Source organism: Solanum tuberosum, unplaced genomic scaffold, assembly GCF_000226075.1.
Source record: "Solanum tuberosum cultivar DM 1-3 516 R44 unplaced genomic scaffold, SolTub_3.0 scf00363, whole genome shotgun sequence".
Classification (NCBI taxonomy): domain Eukaryota; kingdom Viridiplantae; phylum Streptophyta; class Magnoliopsida; order Solanales; family Solanaceae; genus Solanum; species Solanum tuberosum.
Window position 1 is genome coordinate 533228 of NW_006239298.1, and position 20620 is coordinate 553847.

At 35.1% G+C, this 20620-nt stretch overlaps 2 protein-coding genes across 3 annotated transcripts; one reads left to right on the top strand and one right to left on the bottom strand.

Moving 5' to 3' along the window:
• The first annotated feature begins 4503 nt into the window (after positions 1-4503).
• LOC102595613 (autophagy-related protein 18h-like) lies at positions 4504-14718 on the top strand. Of its 2 annotated transcripts, XM_006361829.2 has the most exons (9): positions 4505-5066; positions 7591-8034; positions 8140-8583; positions 9674-9916; positions 10018-10812; positions 10894-11072; positions 13020-13105; positions 13194-13751; positions 14102-14718. In XM_006361829.2, the coding sequence occupies exons 1-9, from the start codon at positions 4869-4871 to the stop codon at positions 14104-14106; spliced, it is 2952 nt and encodes a 983-aa protein (XP_006361891.1). In that variant the 5' UTR covers positions 4505-4868; the 3' UTR covers positions 14107-14718. The 2 variants fall into 2 exon arrangements, with proteins under 2 accessions (XP_015171002.1, XP_006361891.1); XM_015315516.1 differs by lacking the exons at positions 13020-13105; positions 13194-13751; positions 14102-14718 and having other exon boundaries at positions 4504-5066; positions 10894-11076.
• A 339-nt stretch (positions 14719-15057) lies between these two features.
• On the bottom strand, positions 15058-20136 carry LOC102596613 (chitin elicitor receptor kinase 1-like). The gene is made up of 12 exons (XM_015315519.1): positions 19357-20136; positions 19025-19058; positions 18922-18926; positions 18667-18828; positions 18208-18347; positions 17522-17611; positions 16969-17056; positions 16691-16842; positions 16519-16610; positions 15784-15919; positions 15538-15636; positions 15058-15448 (listed from the first exon to the last, which is right to left on the bottom strand). Exons 1-12 carry the CDS (start codon positions 20030-20032, stop codon positions 15341-15343), a joined length of 1782 nt encoding a protein of 593 aa, XP_015171005.1. The 5' UTR covers positions 20033-20136; the 3' UTR covers positions 15058-15340.
• Between the last annotated feature and the right edge of the window lie 484 nt (positions 20137-20620).

Here is a 20620-nt window from a genome sequence, read left to right on the forward strand (position 1 = left end):
AAATTTTTATATATATATATATATATATATATATATTGATTGGTTTTTGATATTCTTTTTAGTTTATAGTACCTGAATTGTTGAGTACGACATATTCATTAAGAGTAGACTTGTTTTAATACTTCTATTTTAAAGATATTATTTTATTAGAGAAAAAAATTGAAAACTAAACCTGAAAAATTATAAAACAATCTTCTCAAAATTATTTTCTTTCCTACTAAATACACCCAAAAAAGATGACGATGCAATAAGCTAGAACCGGCCTTGATTCTCTTCAACCGCCACCCACCTCTTTCAATATCTACCAAAATTTGTATAAAATATTTTGTCTTCTAAAACATGAGAATTCTTTTGTATTTACAAAAATGTGAACTTTTCACCAATATTTTAATATTTAAATGCTGAGAAAACAAACGGTTATAATTATTCATTTTTTAGATTTAAAGATAATTAGATTCCTATGTATAATGTGTGTGATATCATAATTTGTGTTAAAGTTTAATTTACTTAATTGAAGTTTTTAATTAAAAAAAATATATACACAAAACAAATTTAAGAACACGAAGAGACGTTAGTTGAGTCATGAGTGTTCTTCAAAAAGTGGGGAAATGGACCCGCTTAAGTTGGCATTTATTTCTGATTAAATTCAAAATAATTGTGGCAATCGAAACAGATCCATAAATTAAGTTTTATGAATATATAAGGATCTGAAAATTACCCCAACTTTGGTCGGATTTGCTGTTGCGATACTAAACTTTCATGAGCACCCAACTTTGGTCGGATTTGTTGTTGCGATACTAAACTTTCATTGAGGATCTATTACCTCCCTAGACTATTTAATACCGTATTTTAAACATATATATTTGCCCACGTGGACATAAAAAATAATGCAAAATTATAAATAGTAATGTGTCATATATACCTTTAAAATACACTATTAAATAGTTCAGGGGGTAAAAAATACGGTATTAAATAGTCTAGGGAGGTAATAGGTCCTCATGAAAGTTTAGTATCGCAACAACAAATTCGACCAAAGTTGAGATATTTTTCAGATCCTTATCCCATATATCTTTATAAAGGTTTTTTAGCGTTAAATTTGTTATATTTTATTTTTTGCAATATATGTGAATTTTACATATAAAGCATACTATGATTTATTTTCTTATTTGTTTTTCTTTTCTTTCCTTAACTTTAGCATTTGATAATGATACATATTGATTTGTATGTATAAACACTGAGTAGATCCATTAAGTTCCTTATTTAGAAATTCATTTTTCAAAGTGAAACATGTTTTGAAGAAATAAATTATTCACTCGTTTACTAAATTGTTTTTTATATGAGATAATTTATTCAGTCATTTTAATATAAGTAGTGAGATAAAATAATCAGAAAAATTAATTAATACTTATAATTAAATATAAAAAAAATAATCTCATATTATTTTAAAATCATTATTTTATCCCACATTCTTAGGGGTTCGGGCAGGGCTTTATGAAGTTTTTTTTTAATTAGAGAGAAATTGGATCTTCACCAATAAATAAAAATTAAAGAGAGAAATATCAAAAACACTCATATATTTGGCATAAATTATTAGTTTCATCCTTGAACTTTTGACATTTTTAAAAATATTTATCTACTTGACTAACTAAACTTAGATACACTCTCGATATGCAACATGACATAGCAAGTGGTCTCAAACTCTTGTAGGAGCATGGAGTTCTTAACAAAAATCGGGAGAAGTGTTGAAAATATCCATAAACTTGATGAGAATTTAGGGGTGTTTCACTAAAATTATAAGATCGGTAATTTATTTAGCTTCAATTAGTCAAGTGAAAGGTTATTTTTAAGGCTGTCAATAATTCAAAAATGAAACTAACCATTTACGCCAAATTTAAAAATATTTTAAATATTTTTCTCAAAATTAAATAATCAACTCAATTATTAAGATTTTTCGGAGAGTTATGAAGTCATGGTCTCATAGAAAAGCATAAACTAAAAACTCGCCGTAAATCCCATGTTTGCTTCCGCATCTCATTTAAGATATTCTCATCCGGGTGTCGTGACGTAAACTCATTTTCTCCTCTTTCATTTTGTCGGCTACATACTTTGCTTCAATTCTCTTTACCTCCCCATTCTTCTTACCAATGCTATATCCACCCACAACTTTTTTAAAAAAAAAAGATGAGTGTATTTATATGTGTAAATATGTTGACATGATGTTTGAAATACCCCAAATAGTTCTTGTATTATACTTACTATATATATATGGACAAAATTTTAAGGATGACCATTTCAGATGAAAAAAATATTTTTGAGCTACTTAGAAATTTAAAATTGTTTTAACTACCAATTACAATTTCTTATACTATCTAATATGGACTATGGTTATTAAAATATGTTTCTTTAGAGAAACAAATAAACTTAAAATTAACATTTCTTAAGTGTAGAAGTGTCATTTATATTATCTCTCGGCCGTCTTTCTTTGGGTAATGATAAATATAGATTTAGTTTATACAAATACATTTCTATATGCGTTAAAAACTTTATTGATGGTATTTTCTCAACTTCAATATTTGTAACCGATTGATTCTTTGAGCATATTTAATTTGTAGTGTGAAGTTTGACAACCTATCAATGCTACTTTTATCCCTTTGATGTTTTCTCCTTTAAATGAAAGCATGGCTGTAAATATTAGAATATTAAGATGATACACCATAATAATAATAATAAATATTTAAATTAAATTGCTCCAAAATTATATCGGTAAAAGTAAACATTCAATTGTATTTACATATAAATGTAGTCAGAGTGATTCTACTATAGTACTCCCTCCGTCCACAATTGTTTGTCAGGGTAAGGTCATGCACATCCCTCAAGGAAAATTGAATATAAGGTGTAATTTGACTAATATAACCCTACTATACCAAGAATACCAAAAGTCCACATAACTTTTCAATTGAACTACATTATCATTAAGGGCAGAATTGGAAAAAATTGACTAATTATTTCTTGATTGTTTAAATTGACAATTAATCTTGGACATCTATTTTAATAATACCTGCCAAACAATTGTGGACGGAGGGAGTAACAAACAATACATATTATACTTTCTATAATAAGTACATAAAAATCTTTGTTATTTGCTTTTTTGGTAATATGTGGACATGGTAAAAGTATACATTTTATTCCATATAACACATGCTTACTTTTCATCACATTACTTTATATGTATATCAATTGATTGAAATTCTACTATATTTGAGATTAATGCAAATTAAAATGTTTCAAAATTTACTTGGAGTATATATCATTTATTTTTCGCCATTCTAACTTGTACAAATTATTTTAGATCTCTTATATGTAATTTTTATTTTATTTTCATAAAATCAACTGCAAGTTGGTAACAAAGCCAATTGACCCTTCTATCATATATGTTGGGAAAAATCAATTTAAAAATACTTTTGATACAATGTGATATTATCTATTTGGGGTCAAGTCCGCATGATTTTCCCCAAAATACATCACACCACTAAGATCGCTTACACCTTATAGGTAGCTTCTCAATCTTTTCAACTATTCCATCCATCTAACAATAGTTGTCCACTATATTATTTTGGAATGTCCAACAATATTTGTCTACTTTATTAAATGAATGGTTAATTTTACACTTAGTTCCTAATTTATCCTAATCATTAATTAAGGTCATTCCTCTATTACATTTTTCAAAACACCGTATTTATTATATTCAAAGGATAATATAATAAAATAACCTTTTATTATAGTTTCTTAAGAAATGTGCAAAGTCAATAGTGAACAAGTATTATTGAACAAAAGAAATACCAATGAACTTTTATTCACATACCCAACATTCTCTCCCTCAAAGTAAGTTCCACATTCACCACAATCCATGGATCGTTTTTTCAGATTTACATTATGTCCCTATCATTTTGAGATTTACAGTGTGCCCCCGTATCATTTTGTGGCATGCGCATCTCCAAAATTATAAAATTTATGACAAACGAAGCCGGCAACTAGCTCCTTCTTGTGTACGTATCTCCACACTAATAATCGTAAACAAATCGAGCCTTGCTCCCATCATTCCACCACATGACTTTACTCATCCTGCTTTGCTAGGCTAAATCAACCCAAAAACACTCTTAACATGATGTGATATTATCTGTTTTGTATCAAGTCTGCACAATTTTTTCCCAAAGACTTCACATCATTAAGAGATCCTACACTTATATATAACATCTCAACCTTTTCAGCTACTACGGTAGACTTTTGTTTGCACACACAACGATTTATATTTCAAAAAATAGCAAAGTAGTTGTTTCCCGATTGGAGTTTTTTCACAATAGCAAAGTAGTTGTTTCCCAATTGGAGTTTTTTCACCCACCACAAAAGTTAGTGGGATGCAAGTAACATTTTCCAAAAGTCGTTGGTCATTTGCAAAAATAAGCAAAAATTGGATTGGCTTACACCGCAGTTAACAATGAAGAGAGAGATAGAACAGAAACAGTAGGAGTAGAAAATAGAGAAAAATACAAAGAAAAAAAAAAGGAAGAGAGAGAGGAAAGGGAACCGTCTGAGAGTCAAACCAAAACACAACATCAATACCAAAAAAATTTCGCCGGTGTTATCTCCTCCTCTTTCCCGGTGAAGTGTTTTCGATATTCATGCTTCATCTGATCATCAAATTACGTCAGCGCTCGGCGGCAGTGGCGGAGGTGGAAGCTGGTGGTGGCGGAGCCGGAGTAAGCGGTGGAGTACTGAAGGAAGTTGTTGAAGTGCATATTGATCCTTTTTTGCGGTCGTTACTTGCTGGTTACCGGTGAGATTCTAGAAACTTCGTATTTGATTATATTATGAAGAAAAACCAAAACAGCAGCAGCAATAGCAACAGTAATAACAAAAGTAAGGTGAAGAATGGGACCAGTACCCATGTATTTCTCCCCAATTCTCTCAAGTTCATCTCATCTTGCATCAAAACGGTGTCGTCCAATGTCCGGACCGCTGGTGCCTCTGTCGCCGGTTCCTCCTCCGATGATCACCGCAAAGACCAGGTCTGGTTCGGGTTTTTGTTCCATTTTATGCTTTCGAATGTTGATCATTTCATTCTTATAAATGATAGTTGTTAGTTAGTTGATTCTTAGCATGACGCAATTGGATTTGTTGGCTGTCAGAAAGGTTTTGATAGTTAGGATTTGCTTGGTGTATTGAGTACAATGGGATTCGCCAGGTGGTTGAACTTGTTCTTTTATAGAGCGAGTTAGGATGAGGATTCAAAATTATTATCCTCACTCTGTATTTTGCTTATTTATCTACTGATTAGGGGTTTGAATATAGCATTGTGTGAAACGGAGCTGGCTTGGGAACTACATTTAGCATTTACAATTGAGATCATTTACTCTGAGAGCTCAACTGAATATTTTGGGTAATATTATGTAGCTAGAAATATATATATATATATTTTGCGAAAAAAGAAAGATGGATGTTGCAGTCAAACTCTACTACCAAGGTTATGTGGCATCACGGTCGCAGGACAGGAGCTTGAATCGGCTTTGGTACTGCATATTTTGGTGTTCTACTCCTCTAAATTTGTTTGATCGAAGAGTGTGTTACATTACTAGGGGAAGTGAGATTTAATGGTTATGAGTGCCTTTAAAATGTGCAACGTGATTAGATGTTCAGTTTTCTACTTTTTATTCTTCATTTGGACTTGATATATGCTATCTAAGTTGGCACGGAGATAATTCAACCCAAAGAGTTTATACATTTCAGTTATTTCTATGGTCAAATGATTATGGCTGTTTTAATTTTTTTGACAGAGCATAATATTTTGATTATGTAGAAAGTCCAGTAGGCACCTTGTGTTTCAGTTTAAGCTTCTTCCGTGCATCCTCCATATGCTCAATGTTATGGGGCATGCAAATCCTGGAGGTTTTTAAAAAAAAACTGAAAGTGTGCTTTGAGAACCATCCTCACATTTTTATAGACCTGTTTATAACTCAATCCCTTTTAGAAATGACATTTCATTTATGGTAGATCCAATGCTTTCTTTATTCTGCTTCATTCCTGGAAAGGAAAATGCAACAAATATCGACATGATTCTGAGTTATAACTTGTAATTCCTTACCTGGAAATGTTATTGCCATCTAATAAAATGTTATTCGAATTCTCAATGGAATGAATGCCAATGCAATTACTAATTTCTCATGAGGGTAAATGATTTGTAACTATCACAAGTATGCCCCTGAAAAGATTTCCTAGGGGACCATGTGCGATTAAGCTATTGCAGTCTGGAACCGTGAAATGCAAATAAAATTTTGGGCTCAAATTTCAAACTACAAATGGTATATAACCTTTTGCATCTTTATTGAATGCCATCTTTTTACTCCATTTGGTTTCAAATAAAATGGTGGCAAAATGGCAATTCAGTTTTTTATTTTTTTTATTTTTATGACAAAGGAAACCCCCGCTCCCGCTACCCTTTGGGTGCGCACAGGGTAAAACTCCCGCTCCTATGCAATAGCTCGCAAACCACAAAGGAGAGGTTTCGAACTTGAGACCTCCAACATGGAAGTCCCAAGCCCAAACCACTAGGCCACCCCGAAGGGTAGCAATTCAGTTTTTAAAAAAAAGAAAGATGGAAATATAACATATTTTATTAGGTTCGGACATCTCTTCACCATAGAATGCTTATGCTTCTTTTTAGTTGATTTTTTGTAGGAGGGAGGAGTGTGGTGGAGTTTGAGAGGATGAACGTCAAATTTTTTTTTTTTTTTAGTTCTCCCATAACTACTTTTCTAGTAAATTTCCAAGGAATCAGCCATATTAATGATCTAATTTTTTGATTATGGAACTATGTAACAGATAGTAAATTAATCTATATGCAGTTAGGTTCTATATAAACAGTTTTGTCTTGCTTCGGGCTTTGTAAGTTGAAGCTGTTCATAGTCTTCTCCTTCTGGACATTTAAATCTATGCAACTGTTTATGTGATCAAACAAGATCTTCTTGAAGCTCCTCGTCTCAGCTTCCATCTCTTTTTTTTTTGTAAGGAAGACCACCTCAGGATCCACATATAGGAGAGATATTGGTACCCTAGAATGGAAAATGTTACCATTACTATTTATCTTTGGTTCTCATCAGCCAAGGATTTTCGCGATGGGTATGTTAGCTTGATAAGTATCAATGTATACCATTTCTCTTAGCTTATTTACTTCCTTGAGAAATTTCCATATAATTCATGTGGTCTTCGTCTCTCCTCTGGGTGACCTTTCCCTCACCGTCTTAAATATCTGTTCAACAGTAAGAAAAAAAAGTGAAAAAAATAGAAGAAGGGTATGCAGCAGGAATTTGGATAAGGTTTATTGTTGATTGCTATGTTTGTTGGCAAAGTTCTTTGGTTCTGGACAATTTTTAGATACTCAAGTGAAGTAAGATATTCTAACAGTGTTCTGATATGGAATATTGTAGTCTTTTCTGTTTTCACAGCATCACAACTTCTCTAGTTTGTCGATATAAGCTGTACATGATCTGATTTGATGTAATTGGGCCCGGTTGTTTATTCTTTTTGTCCAAACAGGTTTTATGGGCTTGCTTTGACAGACTAGAGCTTGGTTTGTCTTCATTCAAACGAGTGCTCCTTATTGGTTACTCAGATGGATTTCAAGTTCTTGATGTTGAAGATGCTTCAAATGTTTGTGAACTAGTTTCGAGGCGTGATGATCCAGTAACTTTTCTACAGATGCTGCCCATCCCTGCAAAATCTGGTGGTAATGAAGGATATAAGAAATCACATCCACTGCTCTTGGTTGTGGCATGTGATGACACCAAGGATTCTGCTCCAGCTCAAACTGGGAGGGATGGCTTTGTTGAGTCTCAGGGAGGAAGCATCTCACACGCACCTACAGTTGTGCGTTTTTACTCCTTAAGGTCTCACAACTATGTGCATGTTTTGCGATTCCGATCTACTGTGTATATGGTTAGATGCAGTCCAAAGGTAGTGGCTGTTGGTCTTTCAGCTCAGGTAAACATCTTGTAATTTTTGTAGTGATGGATTATGGCTTTGTCCATAAATCTGAAAATTACGCTGAAAATTTCATGCTCCCTTGTATGTTTGATGTGTTGGCAGATCTACTGTTTTGATGCTCTTACCTTGGAGAACAAGTTTAGCGTCCTCACATATCCTGTTCCTCAGTTGGGTGGGCAAGGTGTGACTGGGGTCAACATTGGTTATGGTCCCATGGCTGTAGGACCAAGATGGTTAGCATATGCTTCAAATAATCCACTGTTGTCAAACACTGGGCGCTTGAGTCCCCAAAGTCTTAGTCCTTCTCCAGGTGTTAGCCCTTCTACATCACCTGGTAATGGAAATCTTGTAGCTAGGTATGCCATGGAGTCCAGCAAACATTTAGCTGCTGGGTTGATCAATCTTGGAGACATGGGCTACAAAACTTTGTCCAAATACTGTCATGAACTTCTTCCTGACGGGAGTAATTCGCCTGTGTCAACGAGTGCTAGCTGGAAAGTTGGGAGGGTTCCAGCACATTCAACTGAAACAGATGCTGCCGGCATGGTATATTCTATTTAAAGCTTGTTTGTATTATCAAGATGCTTATGAAAAATAACTTTATTGTGAAGTTCTGTTGAAATTGAAACCAAGGTTAATAAGGAAAGGAAAGGAAGGGCTCCGTGTTTCGAGTGTTCTGCTGATTTTGACATTTTTGATAGCCGAATGCCAGAAAAGATTAAAGTGTGGTATAGTTGAGCACAAGATATGTGCAATTTTTATTTGTTGGTTCTGTTTTACACTGTGTGATTTCATTTTTTGCTGGGGCTTCATATGTTCCAAGTTCAGCTGATGCCAGGGACATAAATATGTGCTGTAGTTGAGCTCTTGAACCTGAGGGATCCTATCTGTAAATTCAATAAATCGAAAGAAGCATCAATTGTTTGTACTTTGTCCTTTCCTAACCCCCAAGTAAGCGTAGAAGTTGTACCAGAGATATGTTGTTAGTGCACTTTCTAATTGGTGAATAAAGTCTGTAAGTTTTGAAGGGTAGTGGGGCCAGTTCATTGTATACTAGTTCCAGAGCTGTAAACAACATACTTGTCGGTTATAACATTTTTAGTTTTTGGACTGTTCAAATTAAGCTTTATAATCCTAAGAAGCATATACTACCTGTTATCAGATGACAACTGAAAGCAAGACAATTCTCTCTCTCTCTCTCTCTCTGAACAAGAGTAGTTTGTTCTACATATGTTCCCTACTAAGCTCTAACAAAAATGTTTTTAGCTCCTGAAATGATTTTTTGGTAAGGTGAATATTATTAACAGTTGGGGTAAAACATATACAAGCCATATACCAAAAAGAAGAGAACCTACAACTAAGGTTCTCCAGAAAAGAAACCCAATCTTCTGTATAAATGGGGGATGGGGGAACTCATAGGCACTCCAAAAAGCAACTAGAAACAAAAGACTACTTCGTGATTTTACTAAATCTTGTTCAACCACTTCAAATTCCCTATTATTTCTCTCTCTACTTTATCTCCTAAATTGATGATTGTGCTATGTGTAATCTTGAGCAAGAGAGTAACTGCATCAGCTTTGTTTAAAGTATTGTGGTGATGAGATCTTGAGTTTTCCTTCCAATTTTTCTGCTGCAGGTTGTTATTAAAGATTTTGTTTCTCGAGCAGTTATATCACAATTCAGGGCGCATACCAGTCCTATATCTGCTCTGTGTTTTGACCCTAGTGGCACTCTTCTTGTTACTGCCTCTACTCGTGGGAATAATATAAACCTATTTCGTATTGTACCTTCTTGCTCAAATGGAGCAGGAAGTCAAAGCAGCGACTGGAAAACTTCACATGTCCACCTCTACAAGCTTCATCGGGGTGTAACTCCAGCTGTGCGTATCTGTTGTGTTTTTCTTCTCAAGTTCAACATTGAGGTTTCAGTCACTATAATGATTCTGATTAAATTTTATTCTCTAAATGCTGAATTTGATAGGTGATACAAGACATTTGTTTTAGTCACTACAGTCAATGGGTAGCTATTATTTCATCTAGAGGAACTTGCCATCTTTTTGTCCTATCCCCTTTTGGCGGTGAGACTGGTCTTCAACTACAAAATTCTTATGTTGATGGGCCCATCCTTCAACCTATTCTTTCAGGACCATGGTGGTCTAGATCATCTTTCCTGGTCAATCAGCAGTCTTTTGCGGCAGCGCCTTCACCTATCACACTCTCTGTGGTCAACAGGATAAAGAATGTGAATTCAGGTTGGTTAAATACAGTGAGCAATGCTGCATCTTCTGCAGCAGGAAAGATTTCTGTGCCTTCTGGTGTTCTTGCTGCTGATTTTCACAGTTCCGTACGCCGGGAACAACCTGCTCCCAAAAGTTTAAATGCTTTGGAGCATCTTTTGGCTTATACTCCATCTGGTCACTTAATTCAATATGAATTGATGCCCTCATTTGGTGGAGAGAAGGGTGACTCTTATCTGAGAACAGAGACTGTTTCAGTAGTTCAAATGCAAGAGGATGACACTGGGGTGAAAGTTGACCCCATTCAATGGTGGGATGTATGTCGAAGAGCTGATTGGCCTGAAAGAGAGGAATGTATTCATGGCATTGCTCTAGGTGGCCGTGAAACTACAGACATAGTCATGGGAGATTCTCTTTCTGAAGATGATGATAAAGGAGAAAAGGATTTGGCTAAACTATGTGATCGGTCTCATTGGTACCTTTCCAATGCTGAGGTGCAGTTGAAGTCTGGGAGGATACCTATTTGGCAAAAGTCCAAGGTTGTTATCATCTCTTGCAGAAATTGTGTCTGTTCCTCTATACTTCTGAATATGTACTGATGTCATTTGTATCTGTTCTAGATGTACTTCTGTACCATGAGTCTTTCTGGATATGAAGAGCAGGATATCTCTAGAAGTTCTGCTGCTGGGGAGATTGAGATTGAGAAGATTCCTGTCAATGAGGTCGAAGTAAGGCGTAAAGACCTGCTGCCTGTGTTTGACCATTTCCACAGGATTCCATCAAAGTGGTCAGATGATAGGTAATGAAATAGCTATTCTGGGTCCTTCATTTTGTAGCACTTGCACTTTTATATTCGCTAAGGTTTTTTCTGATCCTGACCTAATGAGATAGGTGTACGAAAATTGGGTTTTACCTCGCATTATCTGCTTGATCCAGAGTTGAGGCCTACTGCTTTAGGATTGTGTAATACTGTTTTCAGTTTTTATGGGATTCTATAGGTTCTTTGCAACCGTAATTTCCCCTTGCATTTCTCTTTCCATTCAGTGCATTCAAGTTGGAATTTATTTCCACCATCTTGCAACTAGTCTGCAAATGTGTATAAGAATGTTCTTTTCTTTATCCCTTAAGGTTCAGCCATAATGTGTCCATGAAATAACTATTTCTAATTGGCTTTGTTTATAACCTGATTGCTGGCTGATCCATGAGTCAAATTCTAGTGACACCATGAATTGGATGCAAGAAGTCTATAATAGGGGGAAACAGCGGGTGACTTTTTTGTAGCATATGTGCTTTTGAAGAATTCTGGTGTCTATCTGCAGGCATGCAGTGGGTTTAAATTCTGTTCATCCTCTGATTCATCACTGAGAGTTGTATAGATATTGAAGTGATTTAAGTGACTCTACATAAGTTGATGATTGTATAGAGATATAGAGATAAGTCGCCATGTCTCTTGCATTATACAGCTTTCTTCTGTTTTTAGGCCTCAATTCATACCAAACTTGGGGCTTCTGGTTGCCCTTGGTTTCTTTTTTGATTAGTTAAATTATGGAAGCTTTATGGGGCAGTTTAATACTTTCTCACGCTTGTGTAATACTGCCCCATATTTGGAGAAAATTGAAGTTACAACCACTCTTTCTATGTTCTCGAAAAAAATTAAACCACTTTTTTCAACTCTCATCTAAAAAATTGTGTCCAGACCTTTAAACAAAATTGAAGTTAAAAAGACAGTGTTATCGACATAGATTGATGGGAACTTTCTGAATGGCTGTTCATGTCCACGAATTGCCCCGCGTGTCCTTTCTCAATGGGGCCAACTGGTTCATATTGTTAGAGCACGCATTCTGCTTTTTCTTAGTCATGATTCTCAATTTAGCCTTTTTCATTCAATTGCAGTATGCGGAATATTTTATTCTGAAAGTTTGGAAGAGAACTCTGATTTTACATTGAACAGTAATGTGGGAATCTTCTTCAGTGGTGCCGAACAATAGTTTGTGGCCTGTGTAAACCCTAAAACTAGATGCAAATGATAGGTTTCCTTTTTGCCTAAAACAATATGTCAATGCAGGCACAATTGTACCAAGGCATGCGTCCCAATATCAATGGACTCACTCAATGATAAACATAGTAGATATATTAATTGTTGATGAAATCATTATAGACGAATATGTTATTCATTCATTTCATTGAGAATATAAAGTTTGATATATATATTATGATTTGTCACGGAACTTGAATCACACTTATAATGATTTAGGAACTTGATTGACATGGTTCTACTTCCTGTATTTTGCTTAATCTTCAGGTTTTCAATTCATATGTTCATATAATTGTAATGTTCTTACAGTTACTTTCTTGTAGCCCTTCTCTCTTTCTCAGTCACATATATTTTTCTTCATCTGCTCTTTCTTTGTGCCTTTTTGTGCATCCCCACATTTGACAACTCTGTTTCACTCGTTTGTCATGGTTGTTGGAATCTGTACCTTCTGTGCAGTCTGATCATCACATGTTTTTTTTTTATGTTAAATAACGTTTTGGACACATTTAGATTCTGATACGCAAATGATACAGGATTGTCTTAGGATCTCTTGACATATAGATTATTATAGTTACTTCTATTGTTTTCTACAAAGGACCTAAATATCATTATTCTATCAAGTATTGCTCTTAATAGTGGGTACATCTTCATGCAGTCAATACTAGTGTTGTGCAGTTAAATAATATTTGTTTTTTTCCTTCCATTCTTCAGCTCTTCCATTGGTAAAGAGAAGTCAGGGGACGGCACAACTGGTATTTCCAGGGCAGACTCTCTCTCTGAGAAAAGCTTTCCTTCTGGTTAGACTGTTCGACTTTTCTTTTAAGCATTAATAGTTGTTTTATGGCTGATTTTTTTTTTTGCTGTGTCTAACATATATGATTCCAGGTTCTTCACAAGTTCCCCGTTTACATGAAGTTGGTATGGGGCCAATTTCGTATCCATGTATTGAACTATCTATGGAAGAAAGTGATGGGTCGAGAAGTTCTAGTTATACTGCAGCCCCACAAGTGAGTAAGAACATGCCTGCTGGTCTGCAATCATCCCCAAATATCTTGTGCTCCGTTGAGGAAAGCTATGTGGTAAATAGTCCATCTCCTCCGAAAATTGAATCCTTCTCCACTGGAGGAACCAGTGCAAGAGAGGTTCAGTCTTCAAACAGTGTCATTACCAGTGAAGCTTCAAACTCAAGTTCCAATCGTTCCGACTTGAGTATGAACATAATTGACGAACAAACTGTTAATGAAGATATATGCGACCCTGTAGATTTTGGTCGATTTTTTCAAGAAGGCTACTGTAAGGCTTCAACTAACAATGAATTGCATGAGGTAACTGAACTGGTTGCTGATATGGATAGCAGTAGTAGTCCTTGCAACAAAGAGAAACCTGATGATGATGGGGAAAGTGATGATATGCTGGGAGGTGTGTTTGACTTCTTTGAAGAAGGTGAGTGATTAAGTGGGTTTTGTCTTGTAGAGTTACTTATTTCTTAGTCCCTCCATCCTTTTCCTTTTATTATGTAACATAGGCTTTCATGAAACCGTGGATTTGTTTCATGCAATGCCTTTTACAATTTAGGCCAAAAAAATTGTATAGTAGATTTAGTCTATAATAGAACAGCTAGAACTTGGTAAAAAGATGACCTTTTTTCAGTAGAACAGATTGACCTTAGGTAGTTCCCTACCAAGGGCCCTTCTCTAGTTTCTTTGACAGTATTGAATATCTTCTGAACTTTTAGTTGCAAGGGTCATTATTTCTTATTCTGTATGTAATGCAGTTGCCTTTGGTTGTTGCAGGTTGATGCCTGACTCTGATTCCCGCGTCATACCAGCCTAATCTTATTTCAATAACATTTAGTATTGCTGGTAGTAGGATATTGGCCAATTCAGTGGAACATATCGTATATGCCATTGAATAGAGCTGAACATTTCAGAAGAAACCTACTGACTGATATGTGAAATATGACTTTAGTTATTTCCTTTTTGCCGGAGTGAAGATACCTGGTTTCTCCTGTCCGATTCTCTGTATATGGTGTATAGTAAAATTCTTGGAGCAAATGATTGGTGTGGACATGACAGTCTATGCTGTGTAAAACTATTGTTCTTTTTTTTTTTTTTGAAAAAAAGAAAAAGAAAATAAAAAATGAAAATGAAAAGAAAATCATCATTTATTGTACAGTTGTTTTTCTGTTTCATTTGCCGTGTTTGATTGGAACACTAGACTTTGTCGTTTGATGTTTATTTGTATCAGGGTTATTTTGGCAAAGTTGGCGGATGTATAAACATGATGCTGAATGATAGGGAATCAAGTAAAATTACTTGATGTCGAATGAGTTGTGAAGTTGCTTATTATTGACCCAAAACTATGTTGACAATTCTCATTTTTCAATCTATAGTGTATTGGCATTATAGCATTTGGTAGTTGCGCAATGCTACTGGGTAATTGTATGATAAAGTATACTGCTACTTCTCCCTTTTGGGTGATGCTGTTGCATTAACATGAATACTGTGTCTCACTGCTAAATTGTCCATGTAATCTATGATATATTTTTATTGTTTGATTTGGCTAAATTGCAAAGTGAGGAAGAAACATAACAGTATATTGCTATGCCAAAAGTACTACTGAGCACTGGGTTATCTTCTTGCTCTTCCCTTTCAAAGAGGAGGACTAATGGACTAGACTCCACAGGAACTATCATTACATGGAATAGAAATCAAGAATACATCTTCCTTCAACAAACAAACAACATTAGTACTTGGAGGAGAAATTTCAATACCTTAAGCTTTTCACTTGTTTTATCTTGAAGATGTTTGTCTTCATGTTTTCACCATGAGAGTAGCAGTTCAAAACTCAAAAAAATAGCAGTAGTGTCAACAACTTTCTGAAACTAGTCTGTGATTTTTTATTTTTCTTAATAAACACTGGAAAGTGATCTTAATAGGAAAAGTAATTTTACAGAAGTTGAAACTAAGCTCTTGATTTCAAGAAACTCATATCAATGAAACACTGCAGGACCAACCCTGAACGTCAGATTATCAATCCTCTATTGATGGTGAGAGTGCCATAAGTGCAACCACTACAGATCTCATAGTCGGCCGCATCTCATGATCTTTCTCTGTACAAGCATTAGCAAGCTGTATCATCTGTAATAGACAAGACAAGTGTTTAATGCTTCAAGGAAGCAAAGAAACAAAAGGTGGTACACAGTGTAGGAAAGAAATGTAATTTGTACCTTTTGGACTGAATCAAAAGGGTAGTTATCCTCGAGTTTGGGGTCTATCAATCTGGAAATGCCTTCAATTGGATTTGGATGATTATGAGCTTCTGCAAACTATGATTATCACGGAACAATCAGCATTAGCTCGTAAATTTGGTGCAATAGACAAAGTAATACTAGCAAGAGGATAAAATCTGTGAGAAGGTCATGTAAGTGGCAAATGATAACATTCTGTTAAGAAATATGCTGGAGCAAAGTTACCAATGCAACAAGGCTTCTTGCTTCATCTATACCATCTTCCTTGACTACCGCTTCCTTTGACGAAATTAGTTCATAAAGGACAACGCCAAAAGCATAGACATCTATTTTAGATGAGATAATTCCTGAATGACCATACCTGCATATTTCAGCAATAGTTATTGGAACTATCTATCTGTGATACATCAGATGCATGGGGAATAATATAAACAACTTCGTCTGAGGGAGTTCAACTAAAAAGTTTCCAGCTTATATACAGCAACAACAACATACATACTCAGTATAGTCCCACAAGTGGGGTCTGGAAGGGCGGGATATACGCTGACCTTACCCCTACCTTTGTGAGGTCCTATTTCCCGATAGAACCTCAGCCTTTTCAGAATATGGTTTTAAGGAAATGCAAGAGCAAAACGTTTCCACCTTATATATGTACATTATATTTTTGAAAAATTGAATGTGTAAAGATATGTTATTGAATTCCGTTGACATAAAAATGTCTCTAGTGCAACTGTCAAGGAATTGGAAGATTTGTATGGGGTCTTGTGTTCGAATTCCAGTAGAACCAGTCTGTCCTGTACCGGTACATCAGAAAGACAAAATAGTTTTGATACATTAATCTTAAATGTCAACTCTGTTACCATAGAGACCACCTATTGCCAGGTTCTTTATTAAATAAGCTCATTCAGCAGCAGCTATTTCCTATGTTTAAGACACATTTTGTACACTGAAAAAACTTACTCTGGTGGCATGTACCCAAATGTACCCATAAAACGTGTAGGTATAGTTGAATTTCCATTTTCAACCAGTTTCGTCAAGCCAAAATCTCCAACCTGTAAGTAAGTGATTTACCAATCAGGAGAGCACTTAAATATATTGGTCAAAAAACAAAGATTAGGGGCCTTAATAAGACCTTTGCATGGAAGTTTTTGTCTATCAGGATATTTGCTGATTTAATATCACGATGGATATAGACAGGAACGGTGTGTTCATGTATATATTCTAGACCCCTGGCAGAATCTAGTGCGATTTGCACCCTCGTTGACCATGGCAGTGTGTCCCTCCCTGGAGATAGATTTATCAAGTGACTAACAAATGCTTAAGCTTATAAACATCTCCAATGCAAAAAAGAAGGGAAAAACAAGGAATTAACTATTCCATCACATCGCTATAGCTCATTAAGTTCCATACCACGTAGATGTTGGCTTAGATTACCATTGTCAATGAACTCATATACAAGGAAGAGATACCTGTCAACACAATATCCTATCAAGCACACCTGCATGCATTCAGTGACAGCAAAAAATCAAACAAGCAAACTAATAAGCATAATACATCATTAAACTTCCCAGTTCCCTACCAGATCAGTATATGATATACATACAATTCCAGACTTAGAACTTCCAGTAAAAATGTGGCCAATAAATCATGAATCATCTCTTACAAGGTTGTATTTTTTACTGTCATATGACATACCATCAATTTTAAAGTTCGTTTATACTTGGGGCTAGATTGATTAAAATTGATCAACTGAATAAGAAAAGATTCTCATTTTTGTTATTTATTTGTGGCGGTTAATGAAGTAGATGAAAAACAAGTTTTTCTTTCAAATATCAAACATGAATGCCATGAGGTCAAGATGTTGCATCATTTACCCCGATTAGCATTATACTTGTGCTCATCAAAAGAAATAGAACTGCTTCTAAAGGCAATCTCAACTGACAGAGAAGATATTGATAATTACCAGGTTCAAGTGATGAACACGCGTCAAAATTTTCAGTTCAGCAAGAAATTCAGTTTTTGCCTGCCTATTCATTTGCTTTATTGCTGTTGCCTGTATCATAGTTTTCAGTATATGTTAGCAGAAATTCACAGTATAAAAAGAAAAAATATAGAAATGTCTCATTGAACGGTGAGTTTCCCCCTTTCAAGTCATAGTAGCACAGGTCCATTTGTAAGTAAGTTATTATCAGTTTATGCAATAAGAAATCCCCCAACATATCCAGTTGCAGTATAACAACCTTAAATTTTACTGTATAATCTATAACTAATAATTCTTCGTAATAATCGTAGCTTTTATAAATTGTGATTCTCTAGGTTTATCACACTTCTCATATTATTCCTCCAAAGTTAAATTCTATAATCCAGGACTCTATGAAGTCTTCTGAAACACATGGAACAAGGGACAAAGTAAAGTAGCAGCTGACTTGCTACCTATAAAGGAAAGCTAGGGTCCATTCCAGGCCTCAGTAAACTCCATCTTATTGGAATGAACAATATTGACAGGTGTTCCATGACTTCACCTTTTTTTTGTTTATGACAAATAGCTTAGGAAAAAATATGTAGGGAATAGAAAGATTTCAACCTTCAAAAGAGACAGGCAGACATATTTTTACAGTTATTTGATGAAATTTTTTTTGAACTGCAGACCTTTCCTCTCAGCTCAGCATAATAAACAGTTCCAAAGCCACCTTCTCCAATCTTATTAGAAATGCTAAAGCCATTAGTCGATTCAGCAAGTTCTTTGTATGAGAACTCCGTAGATTTGTCCACAGCTATGCCCAAGAAGCCTGCCAAGGCACCATCAGAAAGGTCACTGCCTTAGTTCCCTCAGGCCTTGCTCAGTTTATATAATAACAACCCAAGATATGGAATAAGTACAAAGCCATGAAGTGTTTAACAAAATTTCGATCTACCAAAGGTGAGACACTGATTTTAACACTTAAAATTTACTATTTGATTTATTGATCCCTGTGAAACAACAGTAGACAGACAATAGAGGAAACAAGACAACACCAGCTAATAGCTATCAATTCAAAAAATGAAAAAAACTTTGGAAGAACTTATGTTGCAAAAAGTGTTTTTGTTAATCTAGAGAATTAGCCTGACCAGATAGATGCGATTGATCAGCAGTTGCTGAGATTTGTGGCACAATCTTTTGTGCCTTCTTTCTATAAAATCCCAGGTAAATGATGCATATGAGTAATGCAACTCCAGCTACTGCAACTAGTGATGCTACTTCCACTCCAGCAATAAATTTACCTGATGAGCCTGATCATACACTCGTACAGAATAATCAATAAGCTAGGATAGCATGAATAATCCATGACTAACTAGAGTTGCGTTAAACATGAGAGCAGTCACCTTTGCTGCAAAGTCGAGGGAAACATGGATGACCAAATAAGTTAATAATATACACCAAGATAAGATGTTCAATTTATAGTCAACTCAAGTGTGAAAAAGATACCTGGTTGGCATAGGTGGATAGTTCCCAAATTTATCTGCATAAAACAAGGAACCATGGTCAGAAAAATTATCCACCAATTGAAAAAAAGGATGTCAATATTTTTACCAAACCCCAAATTAAAATTAAGGTTCAAGTTTGACAATCGACCTCAAAATATTCGGGAGATGAGAAAATGAATCAATCTCTCATGAAAGGTTCAAAAATGGGAAGTAAAAAGAATTGAACTGAGTTATCCTGCTTACTTTTCAGGGAAACATTTTCCTTCATACCAATACGGAACTACTACATGTATTAAAATGTGGTGGAACAAAACAAATATGACGGATAGTCACCTCTGGTTGGAATGTAGAGCAGGCCAGTGCCAGCACTGAAATTGACGCCTGGATTGTACATTTGGACCAATTTTGAACTTGTTTTTGTCGCCAAAGCTATTGACGTCAAATTTTCCCCTGGAAACATTGGATACGTGAGGAACAAACTATAATCCTTGGAGACATGTTGGTTCCCGCAGGAACAATTCACTATGACGTTCAATGCTGTCATTTCCGGGTAATTGTTAATCCTACTCAGCCACTCTCCAGTTATCAAATTGGAATATTCGCTTGCTACATAATCATAAGTGCACCCAGAGTAAACAGGGTATGTAAAGACGTGGCCCAAGTAGTCGCCATTATTAAGGCAGTCACAGGAGAAGGGTACGTTAACCCGGTATTTGCCATCAAGATTTCCAATGGCGTTTAAGATACTTGGGTTATAGTTACGGAATTCAGGGATAGAGATGTTCGAGAAGATGTAGGCTATGTTACTAATGTAAGAATCAAGATCACCAGATAACGAGATACTATATGAAGCTAAAGCTAAGGCACAGCCCTCTGTGCACCTGGAATCAGCATAATCAACTGAAAATAAGTAGTAGTAATAATAGTACATCACAAATACGATTGTCCTTATCCTTGGAAAGATATACATTCCTCTTGTTTTTAATTTTGATCTTCCAAAACCAAACATCAAGAGGAAACACAGAAAAGGTATAACAGTATATTGGAATTATTAGGCTAACACAAATTTTCTATGGAAAGTGGATAACGAAAAGTAACAAGTTGACTAGTTGTCAGTGAAAATTTTGAACTGTGAGGCTCCATTCTTTTTTTTTTTATATACTTAGGATCCGTTTGGCCCAAAAAAACTTGGGAAATGGTGTTTGGTCATGTAACTTGGTATCTCAAGTTTCCAAATACTAGAAAAAACTAGTATTTGGGCAAGTTCTAATAATTGGGAATTTTGAAAAATTCAAAAATCATCCCAAACTTTTATATTTTATAAAAAATTCTCATCATTTATTAATTCCAACCAATATTTGTTACTATCTCCTCTGCAAAAGTTTGAGTTCAAATTTGAGTGATAAAATTGAGAAAAAAGAACAATTTATGTTTAATGGACTATAATTATAATTGAATCAATGACAAATTTGAGTATACAATTAATGTATTATATTGCCTATATTGTTATTTTGTTGTTGTTAATTGTTATTAATTACTCCCCATGTCCTTAATTACTTGTCCATTTTGACAAATCAAGAAAGGACAATTTTTTATT